This window comes from Manis pentadactyla, chromosome 6, assembly GCF_030020395.1.
Source record: "Manis pentadactyla isolate mManPen7 chromosome 6, mManPen7.hap1, whole genome shotgun sequence".
NCBI classification, from domain to species: domain Eukaryota; kingdom Metazoa; phylum Chordata; class Mammalia; order Pholidota; family Manidae; genus Manis; species Manis pentadactyla.
The window spans coordinates 142,253,203-142,273,542 of record NC_080024.1 but is presented as its reverse complement, the minus strand read 5'-3'; the positions used below and the strand labels follow the sequence as shown (position 1 = coordinate 142,273,542).

The 20,340-nt window shown below is 42.4% G+C and overlaps 2 protein-coding genes across 3 annotated transcripts in view; one reads left to right on the top strand and one right to left on the bottom strand.

Moving 5' to 3' along the window:
* Positions 1-20,340, top strand: part of LOC118928902 (collagen alpha-1(I) chain-like) — a 148,289-nt gene that overhangs the window by 48,239 nt on the left and 79,710 nt on the right. The gene's annotated exons all lie outside the window — the stretch shown is intronic.
* ST8SIA3 (ST8 alpha-N-acetyl-neuraminide alpha-2,8-sialyltransferase 3) lies at positions 10,368-18,983 on the bottom strand. 2 transcript variants are annotated; one of them, XM_036918524.2, is made up of 4 exons: positions 18,431-18,983; positions 16,913-17,035; positions 13,821-14,378; positions 10,368-11,218 (listed from the first exon to the last, which is right to left on the bottom strand). In XM_036918524.2, exons 1-4 carry the CDS (start codon positions 18,607-18,609, stop codon positions 10,936-10,938), a joined length of 1,143 nt encoding a protein of 380 aa, XP_036774419.1. In that variant the 5' UTR covers positions 18,610-18,983; the 3' UTR covers positions 10,368-10,935. The 2 variants fall into 2 exon arrangements, with proteins under 2 accessions (XP_036774419.1, XP_057360197.1); XM_057504214.1 differs by lacking the exon at positions 18,431-18,983 and adding an exon at positions 17,203-17,819.

The following is a 20,340-nucleotide window of genomic DNA, read 5'->3' as shown; positions in this document are numbered from 1 at the left end:
ACTGTTTATAGCACTGAAAAGTGGCAAAGAACCTAAACCTAAATTTGGAATAACAATGGAGAATTGGTTAAATAAGTTATAGTGCTTCTATACTGTGAGCTTATCAAAGAATATTTAATGACGTGGACAGATGCTCCTGGTATATTTTTAAGTGGGGAAAAAGAGAAAAACAGTATGCATGGTGCAGAACACCATAAACTAATAAAAACAGGTGAAAGTTTTAGGTGCCTTTTTATATTCTTTTGTTCAACTCTACTTTCTAATATTTTTTCAAGTAACATCTTTGTAATAAGAACAAAAGAGTTAAAATGGGCAGGCGGTCTGTTCAAATGTTTTCATTTAGATCGAGAATTGTTAATTGATTTAAAAATAACTTTCCTTTTGCTTCCCAGAAAAAAGCACCAAAATTGTTGCTCATTAGCGGAGGACATTTGGACCAGTCAGTTTCTCTCCTGAGCCTTGATTTTCCCTCTGGAAAAAAGAGCTTTGAATTCATCGAATCTCTAAGTTCCTGGTCACTTACGACATTCTGAGTGGTATGAGGTAGTGTTCAGAGCAGCCTATTCATCAGGCTAACTCACTCAACAAGAATAGTGCACTGAAAATGGGGGATACCGCAGTTGCTGAGGCTGGTATCATCTACCCCCAGGGTTTTGGCCCTTGGGCGAGGCCTGCTGGAGAAGAGCCTACACTCTTGCTTAGACTAATGCAGAAAGCCTACTTCCTTACTGGCTCTGGAGCTTGAATTAATTTGGCCCTTCTGTGAGTGGGTTTTTTTTTTAATCCTCTTTGTCTTGATCAACCCGTGGCAATGCATTTTCTTAGGGAAAAAATTCTACTTTAAAATTTTAATTTGTACTAATTGGCTTCTGGCAAAGAGAGCCTGCAATAAATGTGGTGTCAATTTCATGTTCTGTGAAAGTTTATGAAGCTGTTTTATTTTGTCTTAGAACAACTTACCATTTCTGTGTGGGGGCGGGTGGGGGGAATTATCAGCCTGGCAAGTAGTTTTCAGAAAATATAAGCCTTGAGTATTACATCTGGCCTCTAAAATTTTTATTGTTTTCACTCAAATTTAATGGAGTCATCCTTTTCTTTCGCAAGCCTCTCTCTTTCTGTCCCTCACCGGCATCCCAGCATTCCCTGAAACTGCCTGATAAAAAATATTCCCTTATAATGTGTTGAATTACTTCCCCAATAAGACTTTTAAGTTCCTCCCAGATAGGCATTGTAATTTTGCTCATTTTCTATCTTGTTCATATCCTGCCTGTGTTGTACATGGTGACCAATAAGGACTCTCGATTTGAGGTAAAGAACATTGCAGCAAGACTTTTCAGATGCAACCCGGTTTACTGAAGGCAGGGTCTTTCCAATCATCCTGTAGTTTTTGCTCTACACAAATTCTCCTTTTGCTTGAAATTATGGTCAGTCAGGCAAATATAGGATGTGCTTTGGTGCATTAATATGTTGGGGCATTCTTGATGCTGGAGCATGGATGTTGAGAAAAACAATTTCTAGGACTGTTCATTCAGTCATCAAATACTCATTATTCATGGTGCTGTCTGAGCAGCATAGTCAGAGCAAAGTGAGGACTTTTGGTGTGTGTGATGTAAGCACAGTCATGCAGAGGGAGATGATGAAAAAGAGTAGAAGTGATACATAAGCTCTGTAGGCCTTCGGTCCATCCGTCCATCCAAGAAATATCAACTGATAGCCTGCTAAGCTCCCACACTGTTATAGGCATTGGGGACATAGAGTGATTAAGATGATCAAAATTACCTGCTTTGTAAAAGGTACAATCTATAATATAGCAGGAGATGCAGATAAACAGTGAGTAAATACTGTTATTTCAAGTGAGGAAAGACAATGCTATGAAGAAAAATTAACACAGGTTAAGGGATGGAGGCTGATGGGGGCAGTCAGGGAAGGCTCTAGGAGAAGGTGGCCTAAAGGGAGACTGGAATTGGATAAAGGTAAGAGTCCTGGACCAAGAGTCAGGTCATGTTCTCATTATAACTCCACCACTTTGAAATGTGGACCAAGTCCCTCAGCATCCCTCTCTCACCTAATTTCCATGAAATAAAATGATGTAAACAAGTAAATTTCAGGAGTAGTGCATAATTATGTTAAGACTTATTGCATGATTTCCATTTAAAGGATCTATGGCAAAATTGGGCATAGGGGCGCTTTTAGTATTTGCTGCTAGTTCATGGCGAGAAACAGCCAAGCCCAGCCTTTCTGGAATTCTACAAATCTCCAAGGAGTATTCCTCAAAACACAGGGAATGAAAAAAGGAGGATGCATTTAATCTCTTCATTAGATGGAGTGTGTTGGGGGTGGTCTGTGTGTGTATGGCAGTGGGGGAAGTCTTCCAAATGAGCCAGAGACAACCAGCAGTTTTCCAATGCACAATAAAACTGTTTATTTAAAAACAACGCATTCAGTACTGTGTTTGGCACATGAGGCAATGAGGCAGGCACATTCTCACTTAACAGGTACATTTAGGGATCTGTCGAAGCAAATCATCGTATTTTCTTCACAAACTACAGCCACAATATATACAATGATTAGCTCTACAAAAGAAAGATGACCATTCTTGTTCACCACATAGGCAGAAGATATTTACATATTACTCAGTTCAGCAGTGCTGGCTTCTTTCAGATCTTCATGGCCCTGTCAGTCTGACAGCTTGTTTCTAAGGACAACTGAGGCTGCCTCTCATGAGATGTGAGTCTGGATCCTAAGGGCCATGGCTTTTTCCAAAGAGAAGGAGTGCTTCCTAAGTAGTTGGGAAGCATGATGTCTTCGATGCCAGTCTCTCAGCCTAAAATGGCATTTTCCAAAACAAATGCATTGTGTGTGTGTGTGTGTGTGTCTCCATGGTTATAACAATATAAGAAGCATTTATTCTCCCTGACACATGCTTCTTGTTCATTTCTTTAATAACTTACATTCACTGTTCTCCCACATTCTGACCTGGTTTCGTCATTACTCTACAGAGAGCTTTATTCCTTATTCTATGTTGATATAACATTCTTTAAAATGATGCTAAGTGAAATGTTGAAACCAAGATGGTTAAGTGAGAGAAGATATCACATTCATTTGTCTTGACTACTGATTTATGTTTCCAAAATGGATTGTCAACTTCCCATCTAAAGAATGGAGGCAGCATGGTGTGGCACAGTAGAATCAGTGGCTGGGAGACCCACACTCTAATTCTAGGTAAACTACCTGGGCCATTAAGTCTTCCTGATTTCTGAGCCTCAGCTGTCTCATCTCCATGTTGAGGATGTTGATCAGGAATCTAGACCTGAGATAATGTCTAGATCTGTGAAGTTCTGCTGTGGACTTAGGTGGCTGGCTGTCCTGGGTGTGTAAATGATGCTGCATTGTGATGTTTCAATACTTTTGTTCTGTGTCTGGGGAGAATTTCAGTGCTAATTGCTGATGCTTGGTAATTGGATCTCAACTCATCAATAAATCCCTCCCAAGGCTGTGGGCTGTAAGGCTGCTTTTCTGCATAGTAAGGGCTCAGATCTGGATCTTGAAATGTGGTTAAAGAGTACCTCTGACATGGAGACCAATTATTCTAAATCTTGCAAAGTGGTATAGATTCCAGACTTCAGAGGGAAACCTCCCCTTCTTATTTGTAAGCACTTCAGTGACCTTATTCCATCTATGTACACTGACCAAACCTCACTCCCATTATCTGCCAGTTTTTCTTCCCCACCTCTCTAGCTAAAAATGTTGTGGAGTGGCTGGCTAGTTTTGCTGTGAATTTGTTCACAGTAAAATAGGGCCTACTGTTAAGTCTGTTCTGCTTGTAGCTATGGTCTTATCTCTTTGGTGTCCAGAGAAGAGCCAGAGGATAAAGGCATACTTTGTGCTCAGGCTTTGTGGGATTTGTTGTAAATACAGAAAACACCTGAACACATATCTGACTCTCTTATGACAAAATGTAGCTTATTCAATGTAGAGAAGAAAGCTCATTTCAATGACTGTTAAGAAGCATAGAAAATGGGGATACTCTGTCCTTTCAAACATAATATAGAAAATGTTCAAGTTGAGCTTCAAATATTTATAGTCTAGGAATGCCTTACAGAACCTGTAGGATAATTTACTACAGCAAAAGAAGTAGATTTGGTCCTTTATGATCTAACTTCGATTTACTACATGCAGAATAAAAACCTATGGCTATTTATTATGTCTGGGGAATTAAATACATTTTTTCTAGCATTGCCTTCCAAAGGATTTAATTAAATTCACTTAAAATGACTTCCATCAGAGAAACCTTTAATTTGCAAAGAAAGTTTGTTCAAATCAGGGCATCTGATTTCTGAACACTCAGTAAGTAGGGCATCCACACCTAGTGGTGAGGAAGAAGGAAAGCTGCACTACCACTGCTCAGGGCCCAGGCAACTGCAGTGGCCAAATGTTTGCTGATAGGTTTTTTCCAGGGCCCAGTCTTACATTAGTTTCGCTTAGGGCAAGGCATCCCATGACACTTTCCTCTACAGAGTTTGCCCAGTGGTGTTCTTATTTAGTGGGGTTTTGTGCCCCTTAGGAATTTTTTGAGGGCAAGTAAAGCCCAGCTGAATGCATAGTCAAGCCCTAGGTACGAGGCTTAGCTAGGTGTCCCCTAATTGGGTACAGGTATTTGAACCGTGGAGCATCTCCCAGGTGTGGTGGGGCCAGGTAAGTGTATTGGATGTGGATGTGTCTTATTCTTACCCTGCTCCTTTGCTGCCACTGAGTTTTGGATGCCTGTGAATTTTGTGCTGTATCAGAAAGATGAGAACCAAGTGGATAGAGAAAATTAGAGAACTAGGAAACAGATGATGGACTATAGAATATGGAAAAAAATATGAAAAACATGGTTTCAACTGGCTGTTAAATTGAGAATGTTTACCTGGAATGCCACCCTTAGAAATTAGACAAGCCATGGCTACAATCTCCTCAAGTACTGAGGAGTCTGTGGAGAGGTTCCTGAAAGTCATATGGCTAGGAAATACTTTGAACCCCTCAGGGCCTGTAGCCCCAGGGCCCAATAATGTGCTAAAGGTCAGAATTAACCAAAGTAGAAATGTGTGCTTGTGGGGAGGGTGCCCCTGGGAGTCCCTCAAGAGCCACTGCTCTCCTCTCCTACGTGGTGCTCACTGACCCAGGAGTTGTTTAGGCAGCGCTGTGTCCCAGCCAGCTCAGACTGGCTCTTGAAAACATACTGTTACATTTTCAGCTGGTTGACATCAAGTTAGTAGCTTGAGAGTATTTACACCACAGAAATTGGTAAGTGCTACAGGCCAGGGCTCCACCATTCTCCAGAGCCAGTTGTATTTAGCAGATGTTTGCCAGAGCAAAATTGTCTGTGAATCCCACAGAAGGGAAATCAAAGGAGCCCTTTAGTATCTCTGATGAATAAAGGCCTTGAATGTGCTATAGAAAAGAGCCTGGCGTAACGTCAGGATGGTGGCAGCTTATTCAACAGAGGCTGGCACGAGGCAGCCAGTGCCAACCTTTTTTATACTCAGTTGGTCGAAGGACTTTAGCTCCTTGAATTTCCTTTTTTAATTGGTTTCATATTAACCTGAGAACTTCTGCATTTGGGGCATTACCTGGAGGTTGAGAGATCAGACCTCTTTAGATATACTTTAGGCTCTGGGAATGACATCCGAGTAGAATCTGGATGAATCATTTAGCTTCCCTGTTTCTCAGTTGATCTATCTGTAAAGATGAGTAACCTGAGATCTGCCTCTTAGTTTGAAATATAAAGAGTGAAATATAAAGAGCGGGCCTTGGGATAAAATATATTAAAGCTGTGTTCCTGACTTTGTCTTCAGGCTTGCATCCATTCTGACTAAATTAAGCAGTTACTATTTGCTTACCAATTAATTAGTGACTGGTCAATTCAGCCAGAACAGTTGAATAGTAGAGTCACCAAGACTGTGTCTTTATTGCCATATATCATGACAATGTCAAGGAACAGATCTGATAGTAATTGCATGAGGAATGATAAACATTCAGCTACTTTGGTCATATGGTATATATGACTTTATTATATGTTGTTGGATCCCAAATGCTAGCCACATTAGAATTGCCTGGGAATTTCTGTAAGCTGGGCTTATCCCAGGACATTTGGAATCAAAGGTCTGGGGTAGGGAGCAAGAACTGTATTTTAAAGAGCTCCTTATGTCGTACAGCTTTGTTTGCCGGTGGATCAGCTGCCTAACCGGGCCCTAACCCCATAATCCCATTGTAATCTTACACTGGGGTCAGTTATTCTGCAACAGGCTCTTCACTGTGATTCCACTGCAATCAACAACACAAGAATGCGTTTCACTGAGGATGAAAACATCTATTCAAATACATGTATCTTCAGTAATAATTCATCACAATAAAAAGAAATTTTAAGAAGTACTGCATAATACAATAATGACATTCTAAAATCTTTCCCATTTCAAATGTTGTATCTATGTGGCAAAGCAATCAGCGTGGAGAGAGGCATTTCAGTCATTTTGGTCCTTGGTATCAACTCACCTGTGGCCTTGATTAATTGGGGCACAGAGCCCAGACCAGTCAATCAGGTGGCCCAGGGGCTCTAAGTCTCCAGCAACTGGGATGCTTCGTCTGGGTTTTTCAGCCGTATACACACAGCCCCTACCCTCTGGTAAGTAAATGGATAGTTCTGTACATTCAGGGAGAAGCAGAGGCTAAACAGATACTTTTGCCTGGTACATTAAAACAATTAGGGTGAAAAAGGATCCAGAATTATACAGGAAATTGCTCAGTCTGTCATTTCGCTTATGAAGACTCAGCCCAAATTATTATTATTTGCACATTTTAGCATATTGAACTAAATAAATGCAATAATGCAAAGTCTGCTATTGGAATTACTTACAATATGGAAGACATCGACAAAAGGTATTTCTTACCTCCAGGGGCTAAAAATTATATGTATGAGAAGTACAATAGATGACCTGTTTTCTTTTAAGGTTAAATAAGTTGAATAAAAATGGAAAAAAAAAGTACATAACCATTCTCTGTATTCAACTTTTAAATTATACATACATATTACTAAAACAAAGTTTTATTAATGTGACCAGATTATTGGATAAGACTTGAGCTGTCAACTGTGAGCTGTCAGTAACTGAATTATAATTTACCAGAATCACAATTTACCAAGGGGGCTTTCTCTTATTTCAGGGTACAATGTAGTTTATTACCAGTGGACCTAAAATCTCCTTTATTGTTTTGCATTGAGAGATAATTACCGTCTTGGGGGGAGAATCTTCTTTCTTCCTTTATAGCCTCTCTAACTTATTTTCTGTGCCTTGTGGACCACAGACCAAAATCATTTTCCCTTTGAGCCCATCTTCATTTGTGCTGCGGATAAGGTCAAGAAGTACTAGATGAAGAGTCATCATTTCTCCAGTAATTACCTGTGCAATCTTGTGAAAATCACTGAGCCTCTCTGTTTCTCCATTTCTCATTTGTAAAGTCAGGAATTAGGACTAGGAAAGCTCAAAGGCTCTTCAATTTCCAGTGTCATAGGGCTCTACAATTCTGTCCCTGGGTCTTCTGGCCTCAGTTCAATACCTTTTTGCTGTCCAAGAGTATCTAATAATTAGTGCCTTTCTCATAGTCAGAAGAAATGCTCTTCCATTCCTTAGCTTCCCCACCAAATTACGTTAGTCCTGGTGTTCACATTCATGTGTAACTGGAGGCCTGGGCACAAGGAGGCTGGGGAGCCTTTCCCCTCACATGTCCTGGCGGGTAGCTCCCCGGTCAGGTGCCTAACATCAAGGTCACAGACAAATGGTTCAGCAGTCACAGCACTGCTAAGCACACAACACTGCTAAGCACACAGCACTGCTAAACACACAGCACTTTTACAATAGGCAAGGACACTTAAGACACAAAAGCAAAGGGGGAGGAACCATAGGTGTTTTAGTCATCAAATCTGGGAAAGGTTTTGTGGGTGTGGGGGAAATTCTTGATACCACGTTTATCCCTGTCTTCCCTGGATCTACATGTCTGCACATGACCCTCAGAACAAAGAAAACTGAGGGACTAACATTAAGCAGTTTGCTTAGTGTTTTAGGGTGTGTTCCCCTTCTGCAGCTGGATTGGTCATTTGTGTTGGTGTCACGTGTAGAGAGCCTTGGGGACTTTATGGTGAAATTTATTCAAATAGCTGAAGGGGGATTCTGCTGTGAGTATCCTAAAAGAGGAAGGGTTCTGACAGAAGGATGCACTTAGCCTAGAAGGCAGTGCCAAAGCCAGAGGTTTGCATCTGTAGCTCAATCAGGAGGGTGAACCCTGTGGTCCTGTCTGTGCAATTCATTGCTGTTGAACACACAGGCCCAGAAGTTCTGATGACTTACACCACCACCTACCTAGTCAGGACTCATGGGACCCACCAACAATTTTGGTTGTGACAGTGGTTACATAGGTTTAATTTTTGAAACAGTATTTAAACAAAAATATTTTGTATGATCAGCTAGAGGCTGTTTTTCTCTATGCTGGAACTGTAAGTCAAGAGCATAAGTAACAATAAAAACAGCAGTAAATGCTGCCATACATTGAGTGCCTACTATGTGCTGAAAACTGGGATAAATGCTTTACCTACATATTGCATCTAATTTTTTCAATAGGAGGGATACAGCCTGTGTGTGAAGAATTTATAAAGTATGAGAACTACGGTTAACCAATATGGTAGGACTTGGAATTTTCTTCAGAGACTTTTAAAGAAAAGAGAAGGATGGTCTTTTTCGATTCTACATATTTATATTTACTGAAATCTAATGGGTACATTGAGATTAAAACTCCAGAGTCAGAATCTGGCCCCTGTAATACTGGCATTACTATCACTTAGCTGTGACTAAGTGAACTAAGTGCTTAGGAAGAGGCAACTAAACACTTGCATCAGTTATCAGTCTCGCAGTGACCCCAGCAGAGCACAGCATGAGAGGCACAGGACTGTTAGGGAACAAGCATAGTGTGGCTTTGGTGCCCATCCAATGGTACTGTTGAACTAAAAAATTTTTCTACTATCTCTCGTAATTATTCTGAGAATTGAGCTGTTTAGTGTTTCCCATTTCAGAACAGCCATTGCTGCTTCTTCCTGTCTATTTGGGTGATCGCCATTCATACACCCTGTAAGATACGCCACTCTTGGCAACACATTTGAACCTGGATGTTTTTCTTTCACTAGTTAATTATCTGGATCTATGTTAGCTGTTTTGATTAGCTTTCTGAAAAACTATTAGAATAAGCAGCTCATTTTTAAGACCAGGGAGCACGTGGGCATAAGGACTGTGTCTTTCATTATTGTATTTGGTTTAATTTTAGGCATGATTATTCCTCTCAAAGAGGGGCAATTCGTTGAACAAGGAACTACAGCAATTATTTTAAACAGTATTTGTAACATTGTAGGCAACCTAGATGAGATTTCTGGAAAAGAACAAGCCACCCCACCCAATTATATCATAAATGTGCTTGACTGGCATTTGGAAAGAAGAAACTCTTATTAAAATTTAACATCAACTTGGCCAGACTTTGGGCTGAACTGGAAGAATAAAGTGCTGCTCTGTGAAAAGCCAGGGACTGGAGTGATGTGATTTCAACTTCTAAAGCTGAAATAATGAAGAAGAGAATGGCTAACTAATTCCTTTAAATTTCAAGGGTTATTTAGTACCAAATCTTGCCACTACCTAGTGGCTTTTCCTTTGGAAATGCTTAATTTGTAGATGCACAGATCCAATTCCAGTGGAAAGAGAGACTATACAGTGTCTCCTCATACAGTGTTAAAGAGGACAAATGGTGGTGCTGGTGGGCACAGTGACACTACAGAGGACCTCACCTCAGCCCTGTTCACATAGGGGCCTGACTGGGCCAACCTGGAAGCTTCTGTTCTTTAACCCTGCTGGGTCTCAACAGCTCTGAACAGGCAGCTTGGTTACAACACTGCAGGGTATCTACAACTTCCTAACAATTTCTAAGCATTCTACTTTGTTTTCATCTTTATGTCCCAGGCTTCCCAGGTTTATAAGCTGACTCACTGTCTCTATATTTTGAGAGGATTCCCAGCCCAGTGCCTGGGTTGGAATTGTGTAGGCACTAAACTCATGCTGGAATGCCCTTGCAAATGTGGTAATAGGTCATTTGCCATAATAGCACTCATGGCAAGAAATACAGTGCCACCCATGACACAGGCTTTCTTTCTGGTAGTGAGAGATGCACTGCATTATAAGCCACACACCACAGAGGGGCCACTGTGTTGTAGACTGCATGGACTAGTGATAACTTAGTAAGACATGTTCCTTACCAAAGTAATCATAAGGGGGTCCATCATGATTTGCTCGGTTTCCCAGAACCTTGAACACATCTAGTACAAATGCAACAGATACAAGCAAAGCTAATTCAATATGATTCCTAGCAAATTATTAAACTCCACAGTGGTGGGGCAAGGGATATGGTCGGAGATAGAGAGGAGATGCAAATCAGTTCTTTATGTTTCTATTCTGGAGAGTCTTATCCCACCCAAAAACTGAAATCCTGCCCAAATTGGCCTGAGGCCTCTGATTATGAGGACTGTGTCTAAGCAAAGCTGTAGAAACTACAGCTCTAGTCCTCTAAAAAATGGGAGGCAGTTTATTATCAAAATACAAAGATGAAAATACTTGAAACCATTCTGTTAGCAACATAGTTCCAAATGTAACATTTCCTTTATCAATCAAGTTGAAATCATGTGGCTTCAGTGCGTTTGTCCTGCTGAGACACTCAAAACAACAGTGCAAAAAAGGGAGGGAAGACATCTTTCCTTTTAAACGGCACACGATCCTTATAAGAAATTCTCTAGGGTTTGATTCTGAAGACTATTCATTGTGAGTTGGGGCACTTTTTAAACAGCCGATTGGCACTTTCTGTTTGGAGTTCTTAGGCACAGTGTGACAGAGTCAGCTTGGTGAGCCCTTCCCCATGCATTCGGTACAGCAGCTGAAACTCAGCAGGCAGCTGGTGGGACTCCTGCCACTTGGTGGTAAATTTGGTTCCTTTTTTGTCATAGTAATGGTATGGAAGATCTTCCCTCGTGTTGGGGTCAAATCCAAAAGGCCAAAATCCATACAAGTGGATCTCTTCACATATTGCTGATGCAAGGGTGTACATAAGAATACCTGTGCTCAGCCGTTTGGGTGACAAATGTTTGTTTTTCCAGTACCTGTGGAACAATAAGTACACGTGGATTCAGAGGCCAGTGTTGAAGGTTTCAATCAGATAGGTCACTCTGACTGGGCTGGGAGGTGGGTCTGTACATGTGATTTAAACAATACTTGCTTTGAATCTATCTTTTAGACAACCACCTCTAAGCAGCACCGGCTACATAGTTTGGGAGACCCAGTGCAAAATGAAAATGTGGGCCCTTCCTTAAAAAATTATTGAGAATTTTGAGAGAGTGGTAGCAGAGCATTAAACCAAGTACCAGGCCTTCTGAGCACAGCTCCTGTGTGACTACACTGGTTGCACATGTTTGAAGCCAGCCCTGTGTCTGGGTTGTCTTTAGGAGTGGTGGCTCTGACTTGCTGGTGAATACCACAGAAGGTCACCAGTGAGAATGACTATGCTTTTTCATACACAGAGGGCCCTTGGAAGTGGGGAGGAGGTTGTTTAATCTAAGGGGAACTCCTCTATCACTTCTTTACCCAAACCTAGAGATTAAATTCTTCTTGCTGGGTCTAGAAAGGTTCTGAGCCTTATTTTTCTGTTCCCTTGTGTTCGGGTCAAATCCAAAAGGCCAAAATCCATACAAGTGAATCTCTTCACATATTGCTGACACAAGGGTGTACATAAGAATACCTGTGCTAAGAAAATCATATTCCCTGCCTCTTTGTCTTCCAACTGGGGGTTCTCAAGCTCTTCTTTAGCATGCTGGGACCTAAGGAAAATATTTACATGCTTTATGATCTGAAAGAAAAGGCTACACTATGGTTGTTTTTCCTTCTGTGTTTAGAGAGTAATTTGAAGCTTTCCCACCAAAACTGTCAAATATTGGAGATTGCCATGGAGTGTGTGTGTGTGTGTGCGCGTGTGCATGTGTATGCATGTATGTGTGTTTATCGTTGGCTGTGCAAAGAGAATTGAACTGTTCATGAATCAGGTTACTATAGATTGTATTTCCTTTGAGTTTCCATTGAACCAATCTGTTTGCTGTCAACATGACTGGTTGTGGGGCATTATAGCTAATTCCATGGGACTTCTGAAAGGTCGGGGGCAGGGTAGGCCACACAGGCCAGTTTCCTGAAGTATCTAAGCATATGCACTCCCTTCATTACTATTTGAAGGCTTCAAAGATGGACTTTTTCCTTCTAGTTGCAATTTAAAAGTTTAGTCTTGGTTTTAATATTCTTATCTAAGGAGTTAGAATGGCTTCTGACAATTCTTTTGGTACAGCTGAACTTAAATAGAATTAGAGAAGAGCAAAATTATGAGGTCAAAAGACCAGGTTGGCAGGAGGCCTGGATTCTAATTCTTGTTCTGCCTATTTTGGGCAGTGAGGTTGGGTAAATAACTCCTGTTCTTTGTTCCTCAGTTGACTTATCTTTAAACTTAGCAGTTGGACTACATTACCTCTTTAAAAAGGTGTCCATACATCCTGGGAAATGGGGATAATACCAGTGTTTGCCTGTTATCCTTGTTGTAATTATTAGCAGTGCCCTCTTTCTCTCAAAAAAAAAGTTTCAGTTTGGATTATAAATTATGGTATTACCCTACCTGTTAGATACATACCAGTTTTATTAGACAATGATTCCTCCTTCTGTGAGAGACCAACTAAAAATCTTAAATGTGGAGGATTTTAGTGGAGTACAGAATGGGAATAATATACTGTGGGATAAAAATCTTTAGAATTCCCTATTTACCAGGCCCCAGAATCTACTCTAATTTATAGTAATATCTGAATAGTATGTTAGGACTCGCATAAGGGAAATTAGAGTTGAGGCAATTTCCTCAGAAGACTTAAGGAAGAAAAAAATCCTACAATTTATCTTGCTTTATAAAATGCTCTGGATTAGTGGCACCCAATTCTGACTATACATTAAAATCATTTGGGGAGTTATTAAGAAATACCAAATATCTGGGCCCCTCACCTCCTCCATCAGATGAATTACATTAGAATTTCTTGAAGTAGAGCCCAGGCAATAGTATATTTTAAAGCTCTCCAAGTAGCCAGAGTTAAAACTCATCACTCTAGATGAAAATACTGCATATTTTGGTTAATCTGTCTAAGGCCAAGTTACTGAATTATGAAGGCATATAATTTTTGGTTTATCAAATCTCACATTTTAAGGCAGATTATATAATTTATGATTTACCTACATGGTTTTCTAATCTTGGACATATACAAAACACCCAAATATCTAATAAAAATGGACATTTTAAGTCAATTGCATCTTTAAAAGAAAATGCTTGTTTAATTTAGCCATTAGCATTATTGGGATGTAGTTACCCATTTAAAGAAAATTCTTGATTTGTCTTGATTTCTATGATTGCTCATTAGATTTACCAACAATGGAGGGGGCAGGAAGCAGAGAGGGGAGACTGATGAGATATCAAACTCCCCGTTTGGCACTTGGTTACCAGATGGGAGGAGGAGATTGAAATTCTGACCTAGAATGATTCATTTATTCATTACAAAACATAACCATTTGCCCTAAAATACTAAGCTAACCACAACTAACTAACTGGATACTTCCCACCCCCAAGAGATTGAAATATTGATTTGCCATCTGGTGGGGTATAAGTTAAAGGCAATAAAATATACACACCTGTTGACATGTTGCATTATATTTCCAGGCCACGCCAACTGGACTTTTAACTGACCTCTGTGTTCAACAAAAAAGTCAACTAATGTCCTGGTAACAGTTGCAGAAGTATGGAAGAAAAATGCAGGGATCCAAAGAATAGCCCCCTCAAGTTTTTTTAAACTGAGGAAAAAGTTGTTACGGTCCTGAATGGTCAAAAGATTGTTGTAATATTTTTCCAGGATGCTGGGGTTGAAGGTGGTCAGGTTGGTTTTCCTTCCAACATCTCTTTGGAAAGCCTCCGTAGGGGCAAAATTGCAACGGAAAACAAAATCTGACTTATCTATTTCTTGTCCACACCGGCTCCCTGTCAGGATCCCACTATTTCCAACCACAGCACAAATATTATAATGCTTATTCAGAATGGGAGACACATCTGGAAGTAGTGATCGGAAGTTATTGCTAATAGAGAAAACATATTTATGGCTGGAATAATCATAGTGCATCAGTTGTCCGATCCGAACACTATTCTTGGTCAAAGAAAAATTTTTTATTACATCGACATGCTGAAGAATTTCTTGCCTAAAATAAAAAGAAATTCATTAAATGCATCCCATTCAAAAGAATTGATTTTTTCATTTTATGTCTTATGCTGGCATTTCATTCAGACAAGAATCGTAGGCACACTGAATCCAAGAAAGACTACACGTTCACAGTAATTATGGTCTTTGTGTGGAGGACCGCTTCAGAATCTACAGACATGTGCTAATCTCTCAGGCAGGTTCTTGGAGTTAATCCTTTCAGGCTTGTAAATGTTGCAATTTACAGTTTTAGCTGCCAATCTTTGGTTTTCTACTCTATGTGAAGAGTGTATTTGATCAAGGGGAAGGCATAGGCCAAGTTGTGTCGGAGAATACAGGGAAACAATTTACAGAGGCCCCAAAGAGCTTATATTAATGCACAAACATTGGTGACTTAGAATTTGTTAACTAGGGACTACTTGTTTGCTATTGGACTGTCGTATTCAAGGGTCAAATATCTCTGGTGTCTAAATAAGCCAAATAGATATGAGTCAGTATAGTACTATCTATTATTAAAATATGAAAATGGTAATAACAGTGGGTGTAGTTGAATATTTAATAGAAATGACATAACCTCATTAAGGTCCTTTGAATATTGAAACGGATATTTTTCTACTTGATTGTATAGAAACAATTTAGTTGAAGAAACTTAATCCTTAGAAAAATAGGGTATTGTATCTAGAAATGTGTGTATATTCTAAGAATTTAGGGGATAAGCAAGGCAAGGGTGATATTTAACGCTAATTTCGGGTTGCTTTCATGTTGAGCTTTAAGTAAAATTAAGCAGCTCCTCTTAAAGTCTCAGCTATTTAAAATATCTAAAAAAGACCAGTAAAATGTTACTTTGCTACTAGATTCTCCAATTCGAAGAAATCACATTGAATTTCCTGTGTCTTTTGCCTAAAAGCATAGCAGGATTGAAACTAAATGCTTCACCTATCATCACTTTACCTGGGATTTTATTTCAAAAAATTATTTCACTTGTCAAAGTATAGAGCAACATAATCTGAAAGCTTTAATCTGAAACTTCCAAAGTTACCAATATTGTTCTCTACAAACTGTTACAAAGGCACAGTAAGCTTAGCTTGATACTGAGAAAATTAACCAAATATTATCTCATAAATGGGTTCAAAGGAGGTTTTGAAAAAGAGATATTGTTCTGACTGGTCATTTGGGTCACATGGCCTATTGTAGGAAGAATATTTTTATTGAGTTAGAAACATGTTTTGGGAAAAGGTATAGTGAGTTCTACCCATTAGTGTTTTCTGGGTTGTCTGTAAAAGCAATACTGGATTTAAAAATCAATAGTTAAAAAAAGGGACTTCTAATATCTTGGTATGGTAACAGGGGGTAACTAACTGTGGTGAGCTTCTAGTAATGTATATAATTATCAAGTCACTATGTTGTACATCTGAAACCAATATACCAATAATATTGTTTATCAGCTATGTTCCAATAATAAAAAAATGGAAAAAAATACACTTCTAGGTCTTTAAAAACAATCAATTATTGTCCTGGACTAATTTCTAATTGAACAGTGTTTTAAAAATTTTAACCATAATCAGACTGTATGTCAACTCTGTAAGTAAACAACATTCTCCTAACATTGTAGATCTACCAAATTTGTTTTAATTCTGTCATTAAATTAAAATAAAAAAGAGAGGAATGCAGTAACTAGAAATTCTATGACCAAAACACAACCCCCTAAATAGAGTGGTAAAATAAGTACATGTAAAATAAGTATTCACACCCCTAATGAATACACTAGATGGCTCACATTCCACTCACAGAACAATAATCCTACCAAGAAGGAAGGAGAACTGACTTATCTGAGGTTTCTAAGAGTAGACCATAATCACTGAGGAGAATAAATTTCAATAAATCCCATCCTTCTTCCCACCTCACAACCAAAAACACCCCCCCACACACATACACATAAACTCCTTCATGTAAAAACAAGGCTGCTACAACTAATAAAATAATGTTGAGTAGCTTTTACAGTATGTTAAAAGCTGTAAGGGCATAATGAAAACAAACAGGCAAACCCAAAACAAAACCGTACTTAAATACTTGCATATATCTGGGCCAAGATTTTCACTAGTAATTTGATAGGGATGAATTACAGTATTTTCTGTGTGTTTCAGTGAGACAATTCTATGTATTTATTTTTTCAGTTTTTATCAGTGGGGGAATGAAAAGGCTTTGGGTGGTCTTCCTGCAATTAACTTTTTTTTTTTTAATAGTTGGCTTTGGCAGTGTGAGCCACACATGGTTAACTATAGACCATGGTGCTCAGTGAAGGTGAAGTTAGGGTGGATATTGAAAATATCATTTTTCTTCCATTCAAATTGGTCTTCCTGATGTTTTCTCTTGATGAAAAACACTACATGCATAAAAAAGGGTTATGAATCACCAGAATTTGTGCAGTAAGGCCAAGAAGACAAATACAGCTCAGGAGGAGGATAGATTTTTTTTGTTGTTGTTTTGAGCTCCACAGTGCAAAAACAGCTTTTTGATCTTTTCCCCCTATCCTACCTTTGATGTAAAAACGCTGTCCGATTAAATGTCCACTTAGAAGGTTTCTCTTGGAGTTCATGGGTCAGAGAATTCGTAATGGGCACAAATGACGGATCTAGAAACTTCAGCGCAAACTGTGACCTGGAGAGGAGCATGAGTACAGACAAACATGCTGGCCTCGGCTGGGGAAGCCGAGGTAGCCATTAAGGTGCAGCCAGCTGGTGGGGGGCGCAGCTGGCACACGAACGGGCTCCATCCTGTCCCAGAGCCCCCTCTCAGTTGGTCCATCCTCTACTCCCCATACACACCTGTGAGGGCGTAAGAAAACTGGGGAGGTCTGTCTCCATTGTCCAACCCTCCGGGTGCGGGAGAAACCATAAAATGGCCGTCTCGCGGAGCTCCGGGGCGGGAGCCAGGAGCACTGCCGGCGCCCGGGCGCGGCGCGGACCGGGGAGTCAGCACCGCGGACAGCGGCCGCGTCCCCCGCAGGTCCGACCTGCGACTCTGCCATCTGGGTGAATTGATTTTTGGAGAAAGGGCAGAGGAAACCGGAGACCCAGGGGAAGGCTGGGGGTGGCTTCTGCCTTAACCTTTTACTCCCCGAGCCTAGGTCTGACTGCACTCCCTGTCACCCAACTCGGGACCCCGGAGGCCGCTGGGCAGCCCCGCTCCTCTGTCCTAGTGGGGCTTCCCTAAGTTCTACATCTCTGGCCCGGCTTGGACCCGGTTGCAGTTTGTATTTGCCACTTGTCCCCCAGGAGGCCCAGCCGGGAGGACTCCTGCGGTCACAGGTAGAGGCACGGGTTCTCAATGGGCTGCGCCAAGCCTCGCCTGGCGCCTACTCAGTCCAGCCCCTCGCCCGGCGGTGACCCGAACCTGGGGCGAGGGTAGGCGGCCCTTAGGAGGCTCGCTTCCCGCAGAAGGAGGGGGAACGGCAGAAATCCCGGAAAGGGGGAGGCGGGTGGGAGCGGGGGTGGGGGTTGGCAGTGTGTGTGTGTGTTGGGGGAGGATCGTGGTAGAATACACCAGGGGCTTCAAGAGCACAGACCCGGTTATCATTTGATGGGGGTTGGGCAGAGGCGCGGAGAAGAACTCAAGGCGAGTCCGGCGCCTGCGCCATTAAATCGCCCCGTACGGTCGAGAGCCTGGAGGCAGAGTCCGTGAACCCGGCACCGGGAAGGCGCTCACCGCTCGCGAGTCCCGCTTCACCGCCCCCTCCCAAACACAGCGCCTCTCCCTCCACCAGCGTTCTCGTTAAGCCCTCCCCCCATTTTTGAAATGGGGGAACGGATGCCGAGGAAGAATACGAGAAATGCAATCACATCGATTGGGACAACAGCTTTTAGGGACTTCGGGTTTAAAAAATAAATAAATAAAGGAAAGGGGGAAGGGAGAATCAGAGAGGAGGGGAAGGATCACGCAGTTATCCAGCCCGAAGTCTCAGAGAAGCCAGACACTCCCTGTCACCCCCCCGCCACCCCACACCGCCGTCCCCCCAAACCAGATGCCCGAGGGCGCTCAGAGGCCCGCACTCACCGGAATCCCGCGTGGAACATGTACATTCGGGGCGCCCCCGGGCTGGCGTACTTGGGAGTGGTGAAGATGTTCTCCTTTTTCAGGGACACGTAGCTGATGAGCGATAAAATCAGCAGGGCGACGCTGAGCATGACCAGCCCCAGCACACTGGCGACCCGGGCCATTTTGCAATTTCTCATCCCGGGCTGGGCTGGGATCAGGGAAAGAGGGGTAATCGGTCCATTGAGAGGCCAGCCGATCGCTGGTGTGTGCGGGTGTGTGTGTGTGTGTTCGCGCGCGCGTGTCAGCGTGTGTGGCGGGGGAGGGGGACCGGGCAGGAGAGCAGCGGAGGCCTGGGGGATGGGGGCGGGCTGGAGCCCCAGAGAGGAGCCCGACCCCGCAGGCAGGGGCGAGCGGGGCCGGGAGGCCAGGCAGGAAGATGGAGGGTCTGCGCGGCGGCGTGGCGATGAAGCGCCGCGCTGTGCGTCCCCGGCCGCGGGCGCCGGCTCCCCCGCGCGTTTCCAGCGAGGCTGCCACCTCCTCCGCCGCCTGCAAGATAAATGTGATTGGAATAATGTTACAGTTCGATCTAAGCACAGGATTTAATTAATGAACTCTAATCTCACAAATAACCGGGGGGAGGGCGGGAGGAGGAGGGAAGCGAGGGGGGTGGCAGAGGGAGGGGAATTGAGGCTGGAAGGCTGCAGCCCACGTCCACGGCCTCCGGCTAAGGATGCGGGCGACGAGGTGGCTGTGGCGAGACAGGTGCCCAAACTTAGTTTAATGGACCATTCATTACTTTATAAATGTAACTCGGGATAGGGAGATAAATAACTGGATTTGCTGTCCTGGTCGATTCACACCAGCTGGGTGCTTCTCTGAGATGCAGGGAGAGTGGCTTTAGAAAGGCAGACATTTAAAAACTTCTCATCTCACCACCAAGGCACTGCCTTGAACCCCACTGGGTAACATCCGCCCCAGCACCCCAGCAAGGAAACCCTAAACGGCGGCTGGGCCGGTCTGCCTGAAGAGTGCTTAAAACCTCCTTAGAATTTTCCAGAATCTCTCCCCCATCTGCCTCGTTCTCCCAGCACATACTTTACTTCTCTCTAAAAGGTGGGTGGTGCCTAGCAGTTGTGGGGTGAGCTATGAGTATGGAAGGCCTGGCTCCCTTCCCTGTCCCAGTGCCATGCGCAGGAGGTGGCCAATGGGGCAGTGCCCCTGAGTTGACCAGGCCTGGAGCAGTTCTTCCTAATTTATCTCTCCATTGCTCACTTTCCTGACCCATCTCTGTGGCCAGCCTTCGGAATGGGCCACCTAACTTAGTCCTGAGTGGCCCAGAAGCTGAAGGCATTATAAACTTCTGCCATTAAAATGCACAGAACTCTCTTTTGAAGGGGTCCAATAACCCACTTAGAGAGGCTGCCTCTCAGGGTAGAGGGAAACTTTACTGCCTAACAATTTGGTTTGCTTGATCTTCAGTTTGTTTTAGCATATGCATATATTGCCTGTTGGAAATGAAAATTAATACCCATTAAAATTTTAATAAAAATTAATCCATTAGTTAGGCTATTGGGTGTTCAGAGGCAGCCTACATATATTTTTTTAACTCTCCTTTGCAATGAACATGTGGCTTCTTCCATCTCAGCTTTTCCCTTGGCATGGCCCTCCCAGTACTGGTCACTGAGCACTGATGAAAGCTGGAGGCAAGACATAGACCTTTTCCAATAAAGCAAGTTGATATTTTTCAAGGTGGTTATGATTTCTTTCTCTTCTGAACTTCTCGCCTTATGGGCTTTGGTACATCTAATGTTATGGTCAGTCTGTGGGCCTTGAATTCCCCAAGGAAGTGAGCTACTGCCTGTAAGCCCTGGCAGAGCTAGGGCCATGTCTCCTTGCTCCCCATTCCCGCACACTGCCCAGCAACTGTC